The sequence below is a fragment of the Parus major genome, chromosome 12 (genome assembly GCF_001522545.3).
Source record: "Parus major isolate Abel chromosome 12, Parus_major1.1, whole genome shotgun sequence".
Classification (NCBI taxonomy): Eukaryota; Metazoa; Chordata; class Aves; order Passeriformes; family Paridae; genus Parus; species Parus major.
In genome coordinates this window covers 7,802,429-7,824,598 of record NC_031781.1, presented here as the reverse complement: position 1 = coordinate 7,824,598, position 22,170 = coordinate 7,802,429, and the positions used below count along the sequence as shown (strand labels likewise).

General features: G+C 36.7%; 1 protein-coding gene across 13 annotated transcripts in view; it reads left to right on the top strand.

Annotated features, from left to right (window-relative positions):
• The window catches only part of ERC2 (ELKS/RAB6-interacting/CAST family member 2), a 405,409-nt gene that overhangs the window by 104,935 nt on the left and 278,304 nt on the right, over positions 1-22,170 (top strand). For all 13 annotated transcript variants that reach the window (XR_004499194.1, XR_004499195.1, XR_004499197.1 and 10 more), the window contains one exon: positions 15,007-15,174. Coding sequence is in view for 1 of the 13 variants with exons in the window: in XM_033517444.1 (XP_033373335.1) it covers positions 15,007-15,174 (168 nt within the window). In the remaining 12 variants the exon portion in view is untranslated. The remainder of the gene's footprint in view (positions 1-15,006; positions 15,175-22,170) is intronic.

The window sequence follows — 22,170 nt, the reverse complement described above, 5'->3', positions numbered from 1 at the left end:
TTAGTGTTTTTCTGTATTAAGTTTGGTGGAACATAGTCATTGAAATACTCTGCATGGAGGACACAAATGTTACCTTAAAACTTAGGAGAAATAATAAAATAAGAAAATTGTCAGTAAATAGCAATAGGAATTGCTAAATTTCTTTTTTCTTTTCTCTCTACAAGAGGTGTTCATGATGTCTCTGTGCCCTATCCAGGGTAGCAGAAGCGATTCTTTGGTCAGGGGCGTGCATGGACGAAGGATTACTGCTGGAAAGAGTCGTACTGGAGACTCATCTTTCAGCTTTAAATTTAGATAAATACCAAAATCATGTAAAAAATAAGCAGAGGAAAGGCAAGGCAAGAAGCTTGGCAAGGTAGGAAACTGTAGAGGAAAGTGTGCTCAGGTATATTTGAGCTTCAGATTGCACTGATCTTTTGCATGTTTTAACTCTAAAATGTAACATAGTGCACAGTTGTAAATGGAGTATCTCTTACACTGAATTTCAAACAGAACATGTATTTTTGTGTCATGGTTCCACATTCTTTTCTATCATTGAGTATCTATAGCTAAATTTCTGTGTTTTATATCAGGAGCGATAAAGTTCCTGAGATGAGAATGTGTGGGAATAAAAGGTGGAAATCTTAATTTTCCCCAATACCTAGTCAGTTCCATATTATTGGAATACAATAATTTAATTTTTTAGTCAAGTGTAAATTTTATTTCACTCTTTCACATTCCACAGCCAAAAGAATTCCATTTTCTTCGTTAATAGGCACGGGTAATTACTAAGAGATTTCATTGTGGAGCTGTTTAATCCTTCTGCATGTGTGATATAAGAGAAAATTGGTTTCCTCTTACTAAATAATATATTTATTTTTGTTTTAGGCCAGTTTTATCTTTCCTTGACTCAGGTGCTGGTTGACCTTTCAGTAGAAGCATTGGTTTGGTTCCTTGTTTATTTTGAAATGTTGCCAGAAGTTGGGGGGAAGGGGAGGAGGGGAAGAGAAGTTTCCTTTATTTTATCCCATTTTAGGATTTTATGCATGATTTCATAATGTTGGGGTGAATACAATAGAACATATTTAATACAGCTTGTAGTTTTATGTTTGCAACAGACTGGAAACAATTGACAGTACTTTTCTTAAGCATAATCAAAAACATAATGAAGTTTATTCTGCCAAGTGTCAGGCCACAAATAAAGACAGGCACATGTGTGGTCAACCTGCCCTCCATTTCTAGAAAAGTGCCATTGGACCAAATAAACTCATTTTAAATCAGGCAGGAAATCTTTGCCAGACCTGACCTAGACTCATGTGCGTTGGTGACTCATGGTTCTGCCCAGACCTGCAGATGAGTTGGCTTCTGAGCCAAACAAAAGTCCAGCTCTCTCTGCTCTGAGCTGCCAGTGGCCTCTGTTACATTTTTCTCTTCCAGGGTGATTCTGTGTTCCAGCAGTCTGGCAGCAGGCTCCACTCTGTGTCACCTTCTGTCATAAATTTTGAAGCATGCTGTGACATACTTAATGATAGGATAAGCTTAAATGATATATTATTTTCCTGGACAAAGAATGCTTTCAGGAATTGTTCAAAATAGAGGAAGATGTTTTGCTATCATGCATTTTTATAAATGATCAATTTTGTATAATTGAAATCAGTTTTTGTACTTCTCTAATTATGAAGCTAAATGAAAACGAATTACACGGGGGGTGGGAGCAGGCACAAGTGTCTGTGAGGAATAGGGAGACCCTCTCTGAGAATCAGGTTTAGGGTTAAGAAAGACAAAGCCCATCTGGACTGGAATGCAACAGGAGATAGAAAGGACAAGAAAGGTTTCTACAGGTACAGCAATAGCAGAAGACTAAGGAAAATATGGATGATGAATGGGAGGGGAGATCTGATCCTACAGGAGATGGAGACAGTCCAGGTACTGAATGCCTTGTTCACATTGATCATTACTGGAAAGATCAACCTTCAGCAATCCCAGGTCTCTGAAACCACTACAGAAGTCCAGTGCCAGGTAAACTTATCCTTGATGGAGGAGGATCAGCTCAGGGGATATTTGAGGAAACTAGACACATACACGTCCCTTGGTCTTGCTGGAATGCACCTGCAAGGGCTGAAGGCATCGTGTGAATTTCCCTTGGAAAATCATGGGAAGTGGAAGGGGTTTCTGAGAGCTGGGAGAAAGCTAATGTCTTAGAAAAGACAAGAAGGAGGATCCAGGGAACTACATTGATTACATTGATCCCTGGCAAGGTTGTAGTAAAGAAGAAATAATCCTGGAAGCCATTTCCAGATATATGACAGACAAGAAAGTGATTTCTAATAACTGGCAAGGATTTATGTATTTCTGAGTAAATTCTCTCCAAGAAAAGCTGTATTTTTGATGGGTTGCCGATAGCTTGATTTGAAATCTTTTTCCCTGTGTTTATGTTTGTTGGATGATTCTTAAGCATTTTTTGTTATAGTATTTGTCTTTTGCAGTTACTGACAAACTCTCTTTTTTCAATAATCCTTTCTGTAGTGGTTCTAATAGTTTTTAGGCAACTAGAGGTCTTGAGATATCATCTTTGTTCAACTTCATTGTGTAAAGGATAGTAAAAGCTCAGGTACACAATAAATCCTTACCACTTACCTTATGAACAAAATCACAATGATTACAGAAATTACAGGATAGCTGGAATTCTGGTACCTTCTAACTCTCTCTTCTGTGTGCATTTCATACTCAATTCACCCAGTTGCTGTGTGCCCGTGGGGAAATCCTCAGAGAGAATTTGGCTGTGGGTGCTTCACGGGGTGGTATCAGGTTTGGTTAGAGGTTGTCTAGCCCAAGCTTCTGATCTAAGCAGGTTTTGGTTATTGCAGGCTGCTCAGGATGGCATCCAACCAAGTTTTGGATACCTCAGGGATGAATTTTCCATAACCTATTTAGACCTGTTGCAGTAGTTGACCAAGCTGGTGGTTAAAAAAAACCCTAAACCAAGCCAAAAAGACATTTTCCTTATGTCAGGGTGGAATTTCCATGTTCCATTTGTCTCACCTGTGCCTCGTGCTCTATTGAGAACGGTCTGGCTCTGCCTTCTCATACCCTTCCAGTCGGTAACTACTGAAGACAGCACTGAGATCTCACTGTGGCTCTTTTGTCAGGGTGCACAGACCTGGTGCTCAGCCTCTGCAGGAACATCTGTGTGTCAGTTCCTGACCATCCAGGTGGGACCTTCAGCTGGACTCCCACCAAGTCTGAGCTGAGCTCTGTGTTCCAGAGACTGGCTCCACATCCCCAAGGCATGTGCTGCCTGTTCCAGTTAGCTGGCTTTGTTTCCTGCTGGCTTAGCTCTTGTGAGGAATCTTGTGTTCTGATGCATAATCAAAAGAAGCATTTCTAGAGCATGAGTTTGGAGGGGCAATGTGTTATTAATTCCAATAGTTATTATTAGTCATACATAAGTCCAAGAACTATTATCCACTTACTGTTTGAAGAGAAACACTTTGATGAAAAGCTTATCTTAACATTTGATGTGGTATTTAACAGTTCAGCATATTAAAAAAAATCCCCAACATAGTAGTCTGTCAATAAAAAGAGAACCTTTCGTATCCCAAGAAAATCCTTGTGGCAGCTATAGGACAAATATAATTGGGAAATAATCTTTCTCCACAAAGGTAGATGTAGTTTTTATGATTTGAAGAGGGTATGTTTTTCAAGCCCTGTCTTGGGCAGCTGCAGGATTACTGCTTGATGGGTTTTCTTGATGTTGTTGTATTTTCCTTGTTTGCTTCTGTTGGAACAGTGAGCAAATGGTTTTGGTGAGCAGCTTCTCAAAAAGATCATGTAAAGAAGCTGTGGCAGCAGTTTATGTCAGTCTGATAACACCTGCTGTCACCTGGCTTCACCTCTGCATGGAGGAGAGAGATCCAGGGCAGGGTGATGTGGTTCTCTGCCTCCATCTCCAGTTACTGCACTGAACCCCATAACCATCCCAAAGGGCACAGGAATAAGGACATGGCATATTTTGAAGTTCAGAGCCTCTCTTTATTTATTTCGTTATTTTTGAGCTGGCTGAAAAGTGCAGTCACGTGCACATGGGGGTTGGCCAAATGGGTAAGAATCAAACACAGATTTCAGATCTGTAATGTTGGATTTTGCCCATCTAGGAAAGAGTTCTTGCATGGTTGTTATGGTTTTGTGGGTTTAAAATATAGTGGCAAGAGTGCAAAATTTAAAAATATAAACTATCATCATTTAAAATGTCAAATGCAGCAGCTGAGAGAGAATTCAGGATGGCAGCTGTGATGTGCCATATTGATAAATCAAAAAAAAAAATAGAAAACATATGATCTCAGTAATGTAATCCAGATTATATATTAGAGGGTAACAGTTGTGCATTTTCAGTGCTAGAAGTTTACTTTGCCTTTGACCCGGTGCCTTGATGTGCACTTAAGGTACAGTGTTGCTGCAGTGGGATGAGCCATTTTTGTGCTCAAGTGGTACAAACAAGCCAAATTTCTATTCAAATAAAACTTAAAGTTCGATTTGTAGTGTAAAACTATAAATATGCTTATTCCATAAGAATTATATTTTCTTTCCTTTGTTGCATAAGATGCAGAGAGGACTTTAAGGTATTGAAATTTGAGTGTGGGGGAGGTACTTGCTGTGTTAAAGTCTTAGAGTGAGTGTGAGAGCATTTTTACACAAGTGATGAGAACCTCCTGGACATGATTGACTTAAATTAGCTTGATTGGTTTTTATCAATTGCAGCTGCACTATTTAGCATAAAAATGCAAAACATCCAAAAATCATTTGCCTTGCAGTGTAGTAGGAAGATGGTTTTAGTTAGTCTTTAAGATGTTTCAAATGTTTATTCTACACAGATTCTCTGAGAATGGATCCAGCACATATCCAGTTACAGAGAATTAGTAAAGATATTGTAAACCTTGAGAAAATTAATTAAGGAAAATATGCTGCTTTATGAATTGCGTATTTAGAATTTTGGTTTTTTCTTTAACTGTGTTATTAAGTTAAACAGTTCAAAGATATTTGTTGTAGTGTCATAATCAGGCACCTGCTGTTAAAAGCTAAAAGAGAAAGACTGGAACTTTTGTGTGATGCACAATTGTCTGACTTGCTCTCTCAACCAGTGTCATGCTTGAGAGAAATCCTGAATAAATTTCTTTCTAAATAATACAAGAAATTTTATGCCAATGTTGAGGGCTGCATCTCAGTGTTGAAAACTTGACCAGGGAAAGGCTGCTACTGTTATTTAAAGGCTGTATTCTGTACATTGAGTTTTGATATATGATGCACATTTTCCTTTTTGTAGAGCTGTACTTGCAAACTCCTGATCCTGCATTTGTTTCAAAGTCTCCTCTTTGTCAGTGGCTTTATGATTTTTATAGCATGTGACCTTAAGGCTAATTAAGGGCATCTGTGTGTTCCTTAGATTCTTAATGTTTTCTAACTCATAGGAAAAATATGAATATATAAAACTTGCATAATTTACTACTATTAATTGTAGCCAGCAGTTGTGCTGAAAAAGAGCTCTTATTCATATATGAAGTAATAGATTATGTTAAAGAGTGAGATTACCTGAAGTTAATATTTTGCACACTTTTAAGTGTTTCTGATACAGGAGGCCTGTTAAGGTCAAAACATTTTATTATTCCTAGATTTATTTAGTCTTATGTGTTCCTAGGATAATGATGCCAATTTAAATCTTTAGATAGATACTTGGAATTAAGATGTAGAGAACAGAAAACCATGCAGTTAAGAGCATACTTAGTGGTATAATTTCAGTGGCTGAAGAAATTAAATATTATATATATAATGTATATAAAATTTATAGATTTGTACATATATGTAAAGATATCACAAGAAAGTATGGAGACTGCTTTTTTTTTATCCCTGTGCTATCAATTTCATACTTGGTTGACACTGAAAATCACATCTATATATATATATAATTCACTAAATAATTTTTTTTAGTCCTCTGTTAGGTCTTACAGTCCAGTAGAGGGATGGATGAGGCTAGAAGGTTTTATTTCTGCTTGCATAAATAATGCAAAGGTTTAGAAAGTTTCAGTTACAGATTCTCTTAATTGCATCTGCACAAGTTTACAGACAGCCTGGTGAGGTATTATTGGGGAAATAACATAAGCAGGAAGAAGAAAGGCTGACTTTGCTATCCTGAATTTAATCTTCAGGAATGATAGCCATAAACTTCCCTGTTTTTTGTAGAGGTGGAAATCAGAGGCTAATACATCTATGTATTCAAAGATATGCTTTTGGAATGTAATGTTAAGGTAGATGTAAATTTAATGATCTGATGTATGTTTACTATCTGATGATAGTAAATCTATCCTAAACTTTACATTGAGATTCCTTTTGTGTGCTTGCATTGTCCTGTTTCTTGAAATGTACCTTTATTTTCTCAATCTTTTGAGGAGATTGAAAAAAGGAGCAGAATTTCCCCCATATGCAGAATTATCCATGTCTGGGAAAAAGATTTCTTTCAGAATGCTTTCCAGGAAAAGAAACACAGATGAGGAACAGTACTTTATTTATTTACTTACTTGTAGAATTTTCTTAAAGGGCAGAGTTATAAGGCTCCATGTTGATGTCAGCTGTCAGAGATTGGGGAATGAATTTTCATACTCAGGTTTCATTCCTATGACTAGTAAATTTGATTTCATGTAGCCTCTCCTTCTGTGTTAAATTATTTATACCCTGATTTTTTAGCAGTAGTATTTGTTTATACATGAATATGCATATACATGCATATATATATATATGTACTATTTATATATAAACTAAATAGAATAAACTCAAAATATATATGCTATAGACACAAAATAGAATGTTAAGAATGACAAAATAGTAAAATTTAAAAAAAAATAATTGTTACTTCTATGTTTTCTATAGAACATTAGGAAAATAATTTCCACCATTGAATATTATACTTAAGGATAACCTTTGTTGAAAGGGTTGAAATCCTCGAAGAATCAATCCTAGAAGTATTTCAAAGACCCACTTTCAAGTTCACAGACTTTAACAGAAGTCTTTTGAACATAATCAATTGAAAAAGCAGGAATTCTGGTGGTATTTTTGGAATGAAATACAAAGTTTGCAACTTCATTGGTAACATAGGATTTAGAATTGAATTTTACCGCTCCCATTCCCAGACAGGCTAGCAAGCTTGAACAAATAGTAAAAATCCATTTATGTCTAAAGTAAAAACATGTCTCATTCTGATTATCCCCCTTTGGATTTGCTATGAAAGATTATTTTTCTGGTGTAGAAAAAAACCTTTTCAGTTTTAGAGAACCACTGTACATCCATTTTGGTTGTGAATTTGGCTAAATTAGGCTAAAGCAGTATCTTTTTCTTTGGTAAGTCTGATAATCTTTAAACAACAAATATACATAATGTGTAATTTAGCTGAATCTTAGGAGGGCTTTCAGATTCCATATTCATATGTTTATGTTTGTGCCATATTCACTTGTGACATATCAAGTGGGACATGCTGCAGTCTAAGACTGCTAGAAGTGGTGAAATATTTACTAACAGAGGAGCAGTGGAGTAGCAGAAAGAGGAAAGACCAGGTTGGGGAAAAATATTGGTGAAACATTTCAAGATCTGATACTGCAATGAGGTTTATTTTATATTTACATTTCTCAGCTTGCTGGAATTTGGAAGGATGCACCTGGAGATACAGAGATTGGAGTCACTGGTGATGATCCTGAGCTCAGAAGTGAGAAAAATGGATGAGATAGGGTAGCACAAAATGCAGGATTATGGCCTTTGGGACAAAAACCCAGAACTTTATAGTGTAAAGTTTTAGGTAAAGGTAATAATAGCCTGTTAGAGGATTGCTGTTAGTCAACAATAAAATGTGACTTTAGAAAATCTGATACTAGAATGTATCAGGAGTGAGATTTCTGTTACAGAAATTGGGGAATATTTTTATGCACTCTCTGAAATCTTGTCTGAAATGCAATCATCCAGGTTCAAGAAAGATGAATTCCAGTTAGATAGCAGAGATGAAGAGGAGGGTTATGGGGATGACCAGGAAAATAAAATAACCTTCTCATGATGCTGAAAAGGCTCAAATCTATCATTGCATTGTGTTTTCATTTGCAGGAATTATTGCAGCCAATATATTTTGCTTATCACTATTGTGAACTGGTGACATTCTTCATTCTTTCAGCTATGATGTATTGGCTAAGGAATAGTAATTTCCAGTTCAAGGATGAACAAGTTTTTAAACAACTTTAGTTTTTTTATATGAGGTAATCTGACTGGACTCTAAAATACATTAAAAAAATAAACCTTGTTTTCACCAAGGTAAAATTGTCAGTCTCAAGCATCAATTGATGCTGTGCTCAGCATCTTGTAGCTTAAGAGTTATTTGAAAATTAGATGTCATACTCTGGTGTTTCAACAAATTGAATTTGTTTTGTGCACAAAAAATTGTAGAGGTTTCTTTTTCCTATCTCCTTAAAAAATGGAATCTATTTGTCTTTACATGAGAATGTTGTTCATGCTTTTCCCACATTTGCTGTTTTTAGGAACCAAAATGAAGGAAGGATTTAATTCTGATATAAATTATTTGAAATGGCCTTTTTGTTAGGTTTTTTTTTTTTTTTCCTTAGCTGAACTTTTGCTTCATGCTTTTGAATATTGGAAACTTTTCACAGGCTACCTGAGTAGAAGTACACTGCACTTTCTAGGGACATTGATGAGATTTTTTGCATAATCTTTATAATAATGCTAGCAGAAGTTGATCTGGAGGGTATCTGCTCTGTAGATGCTGCACATCATATTGCAGGTTTCCTTCTAACCTACTGTTATAAATTATAATAGCAGTTCTTTATGGTTTATCAGAAATCTTGAAAATACTTCACAAGTTTCAGTGGGACAACTATCATTATGAGACTATGGATATTTCCTTCAGAATTTTTGGAAGAGATTTTGTTCCTAAAGGTCTTTCCAGAAATTGCTCAAGTTTCCTGCTGTCCTAATTCTACAAGTATTTGAATATATAAAATTAATGGATATTTACTGATGATTCTTTCATGGAATTCTACCCATTTTTTTTTCATGAAGCAGTTAAACACATTGGCTTGACTTCAAAAAAGAACACCATGGCCTTCTAATTAACTTTCTGTTAATCTGTTACAGTACAATAAAATTTGAATGTTATTGAAGACAGAAATTTCAAAAGTTAAAAGTCTCCAAGATTGATAGTTTTGTAAATTGGTTTTAAGTATTTTGAATTTATTACTATCATTATGTTGCTAAATAACATTGACTCTGGAGTGACTGACTTCCTTTTTCAGTAATTCAAAAGTATTATGATAGCTATAGTTTTATAGTGAGCATAAAATCAGTGAGGTAAATTCAATGAGGTAAGGTTAGTGTTGGAAGTTTTATTAACAAAAACTGTAAGTATTAGCACATGAGTTACAGTTCCCATGTGCTTTCCAAAATTTGCTGGAACTAAACTGAATGTTAAATGCTGAACTTTGGAGTAGCTGCTTTAAACCACTTAATTTTAGTGGTAAGAATAGGCAGAGATATAAATTAGAATAAACCAGCTGGTAGGCAGTTGGTAAGGTTCACTGACCAGAATTCCTTGTGGCATATGATGTTCCACAAGGACAAGCTTCCTACTGCCTGAGAAAACCAGTCATATCTTGTTTATAATCTCTGGTTCAGCTGAAACCTTTTCTGGTGTAGTTTGACCCATCACTTTACCAATTTTCTGCTTTAAAGAGCAGCATAATCTGGACTGGTGGATAAAAAGAATGTAAGAAAAATATAGATTAGTAGAGCTGCCAAAGCTGTTGAGGGTGGAGGCTGGGAAGTTTGTGAAAATCGTAGGTGTCATCTGCAAGGATTAAATGATTTTGAGGTGTTGCAGCACTGGGTGCTTCTCCTGCCCTTGTACTGGAGGACTGAAGGAGCTCATGACGGGGATTCTGTCAGGGAAATGGCAGGAGTTTGTTCTCCTCATGTGAGCATCAGTTTGCAAATATCTCCTGTTTCTCATTGTCTGTTTCCCTGGACTACAAAGTACTCTCCTGTTTTAAACACCTCCCCCTGTGTCAGTTCTTAAATACTGAAGTTGTGGATATGAAACAATAAACTGTATTAAAGAATATAAAGCCTATAAACTATCCTTGAATTAAAATGTGAGCAACCATAATATTTAGAGCAGTAGACGGGTGAGGATGTTTGACATAATCCCTGAAAGTGGAATTTTCCTCTGTGGAGTGAAAAAGCTAGCTAGCTCACTGGAGTTGAAATTTGGAACAGAGTGTAAAGAATATTAACTGTGCAAAATTCAAGTGTCTGCAGCTTCAAAATGTTCTGCCCTTTCTGCCTGGAATTTTAGGTACATCAGATGTTTTTGATGGAAATGAATGTACGGCTTGCCAGGTACAGCTATTGCTTTGAAAAAAATAATCTTTATCACATCATATCAGACTAAAAAAATGAGGGACAAATATGATGAGGAGATAGTTTTAATCACATTTTCTTATTTTGGAACTGAGGTTTTTTTGGCCCTTTTTTTTTTTTATGTGGCTCTGGAGGGTACAGTTGGGACACATAATAACCTCTCTATTCTTGTAGTTGAGTTCTCATATTTGCAAAAAGAGCTGTGTGAGAATATGCTGTCTGTACTAATAATTCAGTACTTCTGTATGGAAAATTGGAGTGGCAGCTCTTTTATTCTTGGTTTAAACAGGTTTTCACAGTAACAGCTTAGAATTTCCCCAGGTATATGTGGATACATCAACACAGGCAAGAAGATCTTTGTTAGAAATTTGGGGTTATTTTATTTACTGAAATTTTTCCTCAAAAGATGGCTGCATAATATACTAAGAGAGCAAATAATAGCCCAGAAGATGTGTAGAGGCCTGTGGAGGCTGTTGTGATGATGAGGAAGGGAGAGGATGGTGGTGGAGCCGGATTCGGGCGCAGTGGCTGACGTTGGTGGCAGCGTGTGCTGGAACAGGGGTGGCTCAGCAGGGAAATAACAGTGGGTGTCATTTTTTCTCATTACCCCAGCTGTGGTACTACAGCACACTTAGGACTTCAGTGGGATCTTCAGGCTTAGTTTAAAAAAATGCAGTCAAACATTTTCTTTAAATGTATCTGTTTATGATGGTAAAGTAAATAATTCTTAACAGTGCAGCATAGTAGTTCTGCTTCCTGTTTTACTTCCCCATGGAGCTCCTTAGAGCTAAGCCACTTTAATAAATGATATATGTAATATGGCATCTAAGTTAAACAGTTAACAGTAAGGAACTTCAAGGAATAGACGTCACTACTGAAGCTGGTCATGAGTGGCGGGTGATGACATGAAGATTAATAAAGTTTGACTTGGAATTTGGCAATTTTTACCAGTTACATGAACTCTTTTTTTCCAAAAGTATAACCCAATTCTAAAGATTTTACAGTGTGTTCTATATTTCCAGAGCAAGTGTCAGAGTTTGTTGTATTAAATAGTAGAAATAAGTAGCTGCTGAGGAAAAAGAAGTTAGAAAAAATTAGCTGTTTACATGGAGAGAGGTCTCCGAAATGCTTTGTGTTAGCTATTAGATCTGGTCTTGCTTTATTTTTCTTGGAAATGATGATGTTCTTCAGAATGCTGTTTTACTAGTAAATATACTGCCAGAACTTGGGTAAAATAAGTGAAAGACTCTTAAAATTAGATAGTGAAAAGCCAAAGAGAGAGGGGTTTTGTCTATGAGAAATCATTATTTTTTCAAATATAAATACATATATATATATATGTATGTATATGTGTGTGTATATCTTGCTGTAAAATGACCCGAATTGAATTTCCTTTCAAATCCTACTTAAAATGCCTTAGATGGAAAAGAAGTAGTAACAAAGTGGCAGACATTCCTCATAGTGTGCTGGCATGCTCCATCTAGAATACTTCATTGCTGTGTTATTTCTGGGAGATGTGATTTCTCAGTACCATTTTCAGGGAAGAGACAATTTCTTATATTGGCAAATTCACCCTGGCCAAAAATGAAGTAGTATATTTTGCTTCTGGTAGTCCACAAGATGAGGAACTAATTTAACAGTGTTTTGTTTTTCTACCATCTGGAGGTTCTTATTTGACTTATGACATCATGTCATACGCGCTTAGTGCTGACCAGATAGTGAAAGTTCACCTGCAGTTCAGGCTGAGGTAGTTTTGTTTCCTGTTCTGAGAAATGTAAAAGTCTTGGTTCATGGTTACTAGAGGCACAAAGATGACTTTAGGGAAGGAGAAAATGGCTGACATAACCAGTGTTCTCCTGAACCTCCACATTGCATTCCTGTGAATAGAAAAATCAATCTGCACACCCAAGACCACACACAGTGTGAGTTGTCCATTCCCTCTTCCAGGCTGGCACTGGCTCAGAATTCTTCCTCCACTTTCAGAATGGCTCCTTGATGTGAAAGTTAGTTTGGGGATGATATACGTATTTCATCGAAATACTTCATTGTGTAGGTGGAGTTTTGAATTAAGGTGCTGTGTTATATCAGTCTCAAGATGAGATGTAAGAAACAAGATATGTATCTGGCAGATTATTTTCAGCCACCTAAGGCTGTGATTGGCATGCTGTGCTCTTTCCTTCCTAACTCTTACACTGTCCTTGTGTGAAATGGGGTTGATGGGATTGAGATTCTTTGGCTGTTTCTCAGTGTGATTGAAGCTGCACTTTGGTTATGCTTTAAAGACTTTATTTGAAGCTAAAGCAGGATTTGAGTCTGAGAAGCTGGAGTGGACAGGAGCTCTGCTCCTGTGTCCAACTCAGGTTGTCACTCTGGTCATTCAGAGCCATAGTGCTCATCCTCTCCTTGAGGATTCCTTGTGCTCCCAAGTTTTATTGCCTAAAATCCCCCCCTGACTCCCTAGTTGAATCTAGAGAGCCATGCTGACGGGGTGTGTGGGAAGAAATCAGTGAAGAAGTTTGTGAGAATTGTCTGCTGAGCCCTTGGGGGTTTGGATGGGCAGAGAAGGAAAGCTCATTGACTCAGAGGCTGCTGGGTTCAGCCGAGCAGGACAGACCTGCATCAGACCTGTGGGTGCTGCTGTGATATCCCAGGCCCAGGGAATGGTGCCAGTGCTTTGTTTAGCTGTGGATCTGATCACCTCCACTTGAAGCTTCAGGTTCTGCCTCGTGGCAGCTGGAAAATGAGCCTGGCAGTGCCTGACAGGGGAGAGTTCCTTTTGGGGACTCTGCTCCAAGGTCCTGATGAGCTCCTCAGCTGCAGCTGAAAAGCCCAACAGAGTTTTATGTGATTTAACTTCAAGGATTTCAAATAAGCGATTAAGTATAAAGAAGATGTGGTAACGAGATCCAGATGAGGTCTTTTATATTTATTAAAAGAGGTCTGAAAGCTTGCTGCTACTATTATTTCTTGTTTTCTAATTAAAAAAGAATCTTTGAATCCCTTACTGCATGGTGCTTAGAAACTGAGAGATCCTATTACTGAAATATTGTAAAAAAAGTCTTAAAAATAAAGTAAATCCAGTGGAATATAAATCTTTTTTCCAGTATATAGAAAGGCAATGAGCCATTTTAAAAGCAGGAAGAACATGCATTTTGAGATCCAATAGATCATCTAAATTGGTCTCAAACCAAGTTTTAAAGTGGCATTGAAAATACTTTTGCTTTGAATAAATTTAGTGTTACAAAACTCCAAATAGACATAAATACAGATTTGCTGATTGTTTTGCACTTTGATAGTACTTTGAATAACTAGGGAACAAATTGCTTAATAGAGAAGACCCTTTCTGATTGTTCCATCTGCAGAACTTAAAAATGCTAAGCCTTTATTTATGTCCTTTCAGTTTCTTCCATCTAGCTTTTTATTATGAATTAATCTTATGCTTGTCTAGGAAATAAAAACTTTAACCTCTTGTTCTTTATTTTCTAAAATTTATATGTTTGAAATTTGCATTAGTGAATCTAATATTTCTTAGTATTACTTGCCTGACTGGCTGCAATACTCTTGTAGATGGAGTATTGTAAATTGCCACATCATACATTTTCAGTCTAAACCTTGACTTCTCAGTGGTGAACCTTGCAGCCAAGGAAAGCCCGTGTGTCCACTTAATGTGAACTTCTCATGGTTCAGAGGTGCAGAAAAATCCTCTTTTACAAGGAAACCTGTCTCTGTAAAAATAAATGGTTGCACTCCTTTTATCTTAGTTCTCTACTTTCTATGATGTTTATTAGCACTGGCTGAATTTTGTGAATTTTATGTTTTCTTGTATTATTTTATTTACAAATAAGCTTTCAACAAGATGAAGCTCACAGTCAAAAAAAAGTCTTGGTTTTCAAAAACTTCATATATGATGAAATCTGTTCTTTACTCCCAAGTATTCCCCACTCCCCCTGCATTATATGCTGAGAGCTGCTCTGTAGCTGCTTTTCTGAACCAAAGTATGTAAACATTGGGAGTGTTCCTGGAGGCAGCAATAAAGATCAGGTGTGATTCTTGTAGTAAAAATGGTTAAAGCCAAACATATTCTCTTTCTTTAATGAATTGAGATTTCTGCTATTTTATTACTGTTTGGATTGCATTAAGAGAATAACAAATTTGTATACTTGAATATTTACACATCAAGAAATGAGAAAATCAAAGGTACCTTCACATTCTGTGCTGTTGAAATTCTTTTGGGTTTTGTTTTTTCTTCTTTTTAGTATTTTTTTTAAAAACAACCCCCCATTATATATACAGAGCATTTTGTTTAGGAAAATCCTTGGATATCCCTTATTTTATTTGATGGGGATTTGTCCTTACTACAGAGAAGCTGTCAGACCCATTTGGTAAGAGATTTGTGAAATAAACACCGGAGAAAAGTGTAAGAAGTAAAACAATGTCTTAGAGTTCAGTTTGGAAAATTACATAAAAGTGAAGTAAAACATTTCTTAAGTGTGAAAAAAAGAGTATTAGAAAAAAAATATGCTAATGATCAATACTGAACCCTAGATATGTTTGATTTACTTACTGCAGGTTGATGCCTTGCGGTTACGATTGGAAGAAAAAGAAACCTTTCTGAATAAAAAAACAAAACAACTTCAAGACCTCACAGAAGAGAAAGGAACCCTTGCTGGAGAAATTCGAGATATGAAAGACATGTTGGAAGTAAAAGAAAGAAAAATTAATGTCCTTCAGAAAAAGGTAAGATCACTGATGAAAGGATATGTTGTACAACTTGTGAGACACATTTAAAGGAAATACTTCTGTTCCTTGAAGTGTATTACTTTTAAAATATTAAAAAAGATGCAGAGAATCTTTAATAGTAAAATTCTCTATTATAAAATGTCTTACTGTTATCCATGGGTACATTTTTTATAGTATTACATCATATATATTATATCAGAAAAATATTAGATGCTGTGGTTGTCCCAAAGTTATTGGAGTTGAAGGAAAGTACTAAAAATCCTGATAAAACTTCTTATCCCTCAACATAAGGGATTCCAGTATCCTTGTGAACACTGATTACTATCTTTCCAAATAATGTAAATAAAATGTGTGGGCCTGCTAAAGGATTGGGATACTGTGTTTTTAGCCTGAAGGACTTTCTTTTCTGGGGGAAGATGAGGGGGGTGGAGAAGAAACCTAAATTAAGTCAGTTATCTGCTTTCCCTGTGGTCTAAAGACATTAAGAAGGAAGGCTCCCTCCAAACAACCAAATAATCTTATTTCTAATTTTCCACAGCTTTAGCTAACTGCATTTGCTCTCTTTGGAAGTCGGATTCAATCATTACAGTTTCCACCTGGGGGAGTGGGGAGGGAATTTCCTGTAGAGGCAGCTCTGCAAGGGTTCTGAATACAGTAATAGAGTGTTCATTTCCATATCCTCTTTCTCACACTCACAAAAATATTTATGCTACCAGGTGTGTACTGTTTGTGTCCTGCTTACCATACAGAAATGCACCTGTGAGCATACAGAGAAATGGAGTCAAAATTCCTGCCATCACCTATATTTTACTATTCTCCCCTTCTTTTACAGCCACTCAAAGAATGCCTACTCCTCCTTACTCTATTATTTTGTAGGTAGTTCATGTTACTGTGGTTTTCCTCCAGGATCCATACAGGGTTCACATGGTCTAGTTGTGCTTCTGTCTGCAGTTGCTTAAGCACCGAATTAAAAAAGCCAAGTTCTTATTTTCCAGAAACTGAGAGGGCTGTTTTTTCAGGCCTGGGAAATAAGGTCTATCAAAACTGAATATAAGTACTCATCCATTTTAATCCTATTTCTGAATATTTGCCTTGTTAACAATGCTGAACATATAAACTTCAAGGCTGTTGTCCTGAGCCAACTAGTTTTGGATGTTTCTTGAGCATTCTGAAGAATAGAATGCATCTTTTCTTATTGTTTGCATTCTAAAAAAAACCCCCAAAAAACAAACCCAAACCCCTGAACAAACCAACAATTTACAATTTCTCTTGTACTTAGATCTTGAGCAAATGGGTTGATAAGAGGAATGTATATTCCATGGTGAAAATTTTGTGATGAGTAACTACCACAGAGTTGTCAGCACTATCTGTCATGGCTTTGTCCTCAGAAATATGCAGTATAGCACTTTTCCTGTTTTTAATAAATCATGGCTGTTTTATTAGGGTGTGCAGATGGTCTTGCCTCTTTTCCACTTGCTTCTTAATGGACATAATCATTCTCAAACTGCACTCTCTCTCTTCACTAGATCATGGAGTAAAATATGTCATAGCCTCATGAGCTCTAGTATACAAGGAGATAAATCCTGCTAACAGCTGGGTGGAAAATTGGAGCTAGTACTGAACTGATTTTTTCAAAACTGGGAGTAGCATTTTCAGTAGCATTTTCTATTTTGGAGTTTTTTTTTTCCTTTCATTAGGGGACTTGTGAAGTTCAGTTTTTCTGTTATGGACTAAATACTGGGTTTACTTAGAGAAGAATGAATTTGGAGGATTACTTCTAAAAAAAGCAATAAATATTATGTTTGCAGCACATAAGTTATGTGTAGAATTGTTTCTCTGAAACATTTTTAGTAACCACGTTCTTAATGTGTAGATGTTAGCATGCCCAAAAATACTAGTGCCAGATTGTCAAAATACCATGATTTTGTTTATAGAAGAAGAATGTTGTATTTGGAAAATACATTTTTAAAATTACCCTTAGGTCACATTTTCAGATTTGGATCTTTATTTGACTTCTGTTTCTCTTCCAATATTCACTCACAGATCATTTGACTAAAGAGAAATTTGACTGAAATATTGTCCAGCTCTGCTTACCTCTCTTTTAAGTAAATCTAGGCTATGATGCTATAAATGATGCTTTCAGTGTTTACTCTTCACATGCCTGGTGTACAAATCTGAAGTAGAAAATGCTGTATGTCACCAATGCAATCCCAGGCTTTTACATTCATCTGGAAAAAAAACCAAAACACTCTACTTGTGTGGTTAACCCAAGTGTTCAGCTTCATTCTGGCAGTACTTATTAGATAATGACTTCTCATACTTAGTGTCCTTGGCAGCAGATGAAATCTCCTCCCTGTGTGACAATACTTGTGTGCAGAAGGAAAGGTGTTCTGTGTCTGTTTTGTTTTCCAAGAAGCTTTCCTGGCATTAGTGCCTTTCAGTTCCAGATAACTTTACCCTCTCCAGATGAAGCTGTGTCCCAGGGCATTCATACCTTGTCCAGTCCACATGTTCTGCCAAGGGCAAAGGGAGCACAGCTCCTTGTGGAGCACAGGCAGATTGTTCTTTTGGTCATGTGTTATTTCTGAAATATGTTGGACTATGCATAGTACCAATTCCTAGTGCTGTAGTATTGTTGTTGCAGTATTTTTGAACAGGCCCTTTTCAGGGGTTTTCAGAGTGTAGTAGTGGATGCTGTGCTTTAAGAAAAGTATTGTCCAATATATCTGTTTTCTTTCCAGTTTTGGCTACGTGCCTTTTCAATTGCAAACATAACTAAGAATAAATTTTGATAGAAAAGTATTTAATCTATCCTAATTATAGTAATTTTATCCTTTATTTTAATGTAATTATAGTTTTATCTTTTACTCCTTTCTGGATTGCACATGACTTTTGCTTTCCCCAGTTTTCGCTCAGCATCTGAACTTTTGGTCACATCTTCCAGTATTGATTTCACTTTGGGATGGCAGCCAGACACGTTTGTGTTGAGCATTTAGAATCTTGTTCCCCTTGTGCATGTGTATGTGGAGAATTCAGGGAGTGGAAAGCAGGAAGGACCATTTCCTGTGGCACTCAGGAGGTGGAACAATGACTGGGCCTCACAGTGGATTGACCTATGTTTACACACCCTCACTCCTCCATGCTCTGGTTCTGCCTACTCTCCTGGAAACCATTCTGAGAATGAAGGAAGTGATTCTAGTTCTTCTTTGCAGGTTCTAGCTGGACATCAGATTCTTCTGACTGTAATATTATAATGTTTTCCTCTATTTTCTTTTTTCTACTCAGTACCAAATTTTTATTTCTGCTTACTTTTGATACAAGACTTGTGAATAACCAGTTGTGTTCCTGCCTAGAGTTGTTGATGCAAGATAGATGGCTACATCTCTCTCCACTCAGCCTGAAGTACCTCACAAGCCTAAAATAACATTTGTTTTAATGGTTGTATTCAAGTAACTGAAGACGGGAGAATTTGTGTATAGTGCCTAAAAATATTTCTGTCAGTAATAACCTGAAAGTGAGTAGGAAGGAATATGTAGCTTGGAAATATGTAATTTCTAATCTGTATTCCTTCTCTTATATACATTATCTGCTGTATGGAAAAAAAAATACAAAGGAGACAAAACTAAACCCTGAAAAACTCCCTGTGGAAACTGGAACAGTTACTTCTCTTTTCTGGCTAGCTGTCACACTGGGAGGGCAGGACAGGTTCTGTTGGGTGCTCCCTAGCAAAGGAGTGGAAGAATAAAACCCAAAATAGCTGTGGTGAGTCCCATGGGATGCCATAGGAATGAACACAGGGTAACAAGGCGTAGAAAATACATCGGCTAGATAAGGATCTGATGGTGCTTTGTCCTTCCATGCAGAAATTTGGGTGTAATTTTTCACCAAATTGAAAAGCTACTTCACTATTCAGTATAATTTGTAGGCTTAAGGGAGGCCCAGCACTGGAGCAGCATGTGTTTAGAGGATTTGGATCAAGGTAGATTGGCATGGAGTAATAATAAACTTATGTCAATGTCAGAGGTGCAATATTACTTAATATTTCTTTCTTTTAGAACCTTTGGCACCACTGTTCCATTTTAGTGCCAGTAAAGTTGGGTATGCTGTTTTAATAGCCTTGTTTAACCTGGCAAAGCTAGTCTTACACCTCATATCTGTCAGTTTAGCATGCAGAGGGGCAGACCTCAGAAATCTTTATGTATTTCTTACCAGAACATTCCAGTTCTATGAATGTGGCCGAGTTGTAGGCCGGAGGGCAAAAGTGCTGAGCTGGATGTCCCTTTTTGCTCCCAAATTTCGCCTTCTGTACAGTAGGTAGAAGTGGAGTGTTCTGTCCTCTAGGAATCTACAGGTACTTAAAAACTCCAATTATATCCTCTGAAGTAGGAGTCTGACTGATGAAAACAGTAGCTGTTGAGACAAGAGCAGTGTACAGGACGTAGACCTGGATCATATTAGGACAACAGCTTGTGGAAATTCTTTTGTGGGGGCTATCATAAAAGAACACCGGCTAAAGGGGGCTAATATAATATTCTACCTTGACTTGCTACATAACTTTTCATGTAAAATGTTACAGTTTCCATCTTTAATAGTTTAAACTTTGTGATTGATGAAGTGCTACATGACTAAGGGCCTTAACCTACCAGCTAATTAGCATTTGTAGGAAATGTCATAAAGTCTTCGTTCTCTTGTAATAATTGGAATCTGTACCTGGAGTGGCTGGACTATACACTTTAGGTGATATTGTCCAGTTTGTGTTAAACTGTGTTGCACAATTAATTGGATGCATTGCTGTTGGCTGTCTTCTACAAAAGAGGAAATGTGCATGTGGTGAGGTTAGGAGTGATTGGAGTAAACAAAAGAGTCCAACTCTTGGGCTGAGAAATTTACATCACTATTATTGCTTCATGCAGGCTACAAGTAGAATGTGCAAGCACATTGCTGATAGAGGATGCCTTTGGATCTTTTTTTCCCATGGTTCAATCACCTGGGAGCATGTTTTCATTTTCCTGGGGAGGGATCAGGGTATGACAAAGGACATTTTTTATTAACTGTATCAAATTCTATCAGAACACTGTAAATAGGCTGTGATGTGAGCTGGTGTTTTGCAATCACAAATCAGAGATCTATTGTATTTCTGGAGCCAGATGGCAAATTCTGAACCAGTTGCTCTGCAAAACAGATCAGTGTTCTGACTGTAGATTTCAGGTGTTAAAAAATAAAATTAGGAAGTCTTTCTGGTGTAGCATGAAAGTTTTGATGTTATAAAAGTACTATGGTAACTATAAACTTCTGTATTATTTAAGAATTGAATCTTTAATAGTATATGTCCATCTTAAGAGTACAGTGTTCAGTGTACTGAGTATTAGAAAATTGAACTTTGTTGGCTTCTTAGGCTTGTAGCTTTGCCAAATCATGGTATGTTTATCAGAACAGTCTGAAAGTGAATTTGAACTAAATATAGTCAATAGTTCATCCAGGGTGGTGCTGTTACTGATCCCAATACATTATCAGAAAAATGTGTCCTCAAGGATTCTGCACAATCAAGTGCAACTTTGGGACTGTTTGGTGAACACAAATCCCCCTGAAGCCTAACCAGAACAGGTTGGGATGCTCTCAACCTGTACATAGAGGCTGAGAACAATGTCAGAGGTAGGGATCATTTTCATTTTCTGTAGCTTAATTTCCCATTCTTCGTAACACAATGTGCTGCTAAGTTTTTACAGTTTATAAAAGATCATTAGAAATATGTGACCTAATATACATTCACTTAGGGAAGTCAACCTGAATGTTCATCCAGCCTAAAACATAGTTATGAGTCTAGGTAAATCCTTGCACATTCAAGTTCAGGATGATTATAAACTTTTCCAGCCTTTGCTTGAATGGATTGTCCTTTCCAATGAATGTGGAGGCTAGAAGTCTGGAATTTTGTTGTTCTTCCTTCCTCTATTATCCATGACCTGCTTGCTACTGCTGTTCTTTTTCAAGCCTAGCCTGCAAAAGGAGCACAGATGGATTACACACTTCTGCTTACTGGCCTATTTGAAAATAATTTTACTTACCTTTGTGGTAGAAAATCACAAAATTCCTCAAATAGAGTTTCATGAGATTACAAAATTTAAAAAGTTTTGTGCAATGGCAGTTCTGTAAACATGGCAATTTTTGAATATCAGGTCTATTGTAAATCATGGACTCTCAAGTAAGAAATATTGACTACAATTGTCTACACTGCAAAAATAAGTTATTGTAGATCAAGTTATGCTGGTTGGTTTTGAGAGGATTCCTCACAGGATGAAGCGAATAGGATGACTGATCCCTCAGTTCATAGCATACACAAGTGCTCCTAGACACATTGTGTCATCTGCAAAGTGGGACTGAGCTTAATGAGGCACTTACATAAGGATTTCACACTGCTGCTGTGACACCAGCTCCTGGCGGGGAAGGAAGCTGCCCTTCAGCTCTGAAATGTCAATACTAATTAACAAAGTTATCTTTAAATAAGATACTAAGTTTTATTCATGCTGAGAAAACAGCCAACTCACATGCTGGGAATGTTAAGCTGTGTGAAGAGTAACATTTTCTTTTTAATAGAGCTGGGGGAACTTTTGAAGTGTGAAAGAGCACATTATATGTAGTGTGACTGTGCAAAAAGGAAGTAGAAGTTGTCATATTTTGTAGGTTCAGTAGACCATCAAAGGATTGTTTAAGGAAATTGATGGCTACCTATTTATTTGAAAAAGAATCAAGGAAAATCAGAATTGTTTAGGATAAAAATATTTTTCTTGGAAGAAATGAAATTTCTTTCCAAAAAATGTAATAGAAGCCTACTGATTGGAATTAAAAATTCTAAGGGAGAGTTTTATAAGTGTAATAAAATAATTTTACATAAAGAGGTATCCTGCTGTCATGACTCACTTAGAATTTTTAGCTGCTGACTGAGGGTGTATTCATGTGATTCCCTGCTCTTGGAACTGCATATTTGAGTGGCAGCCT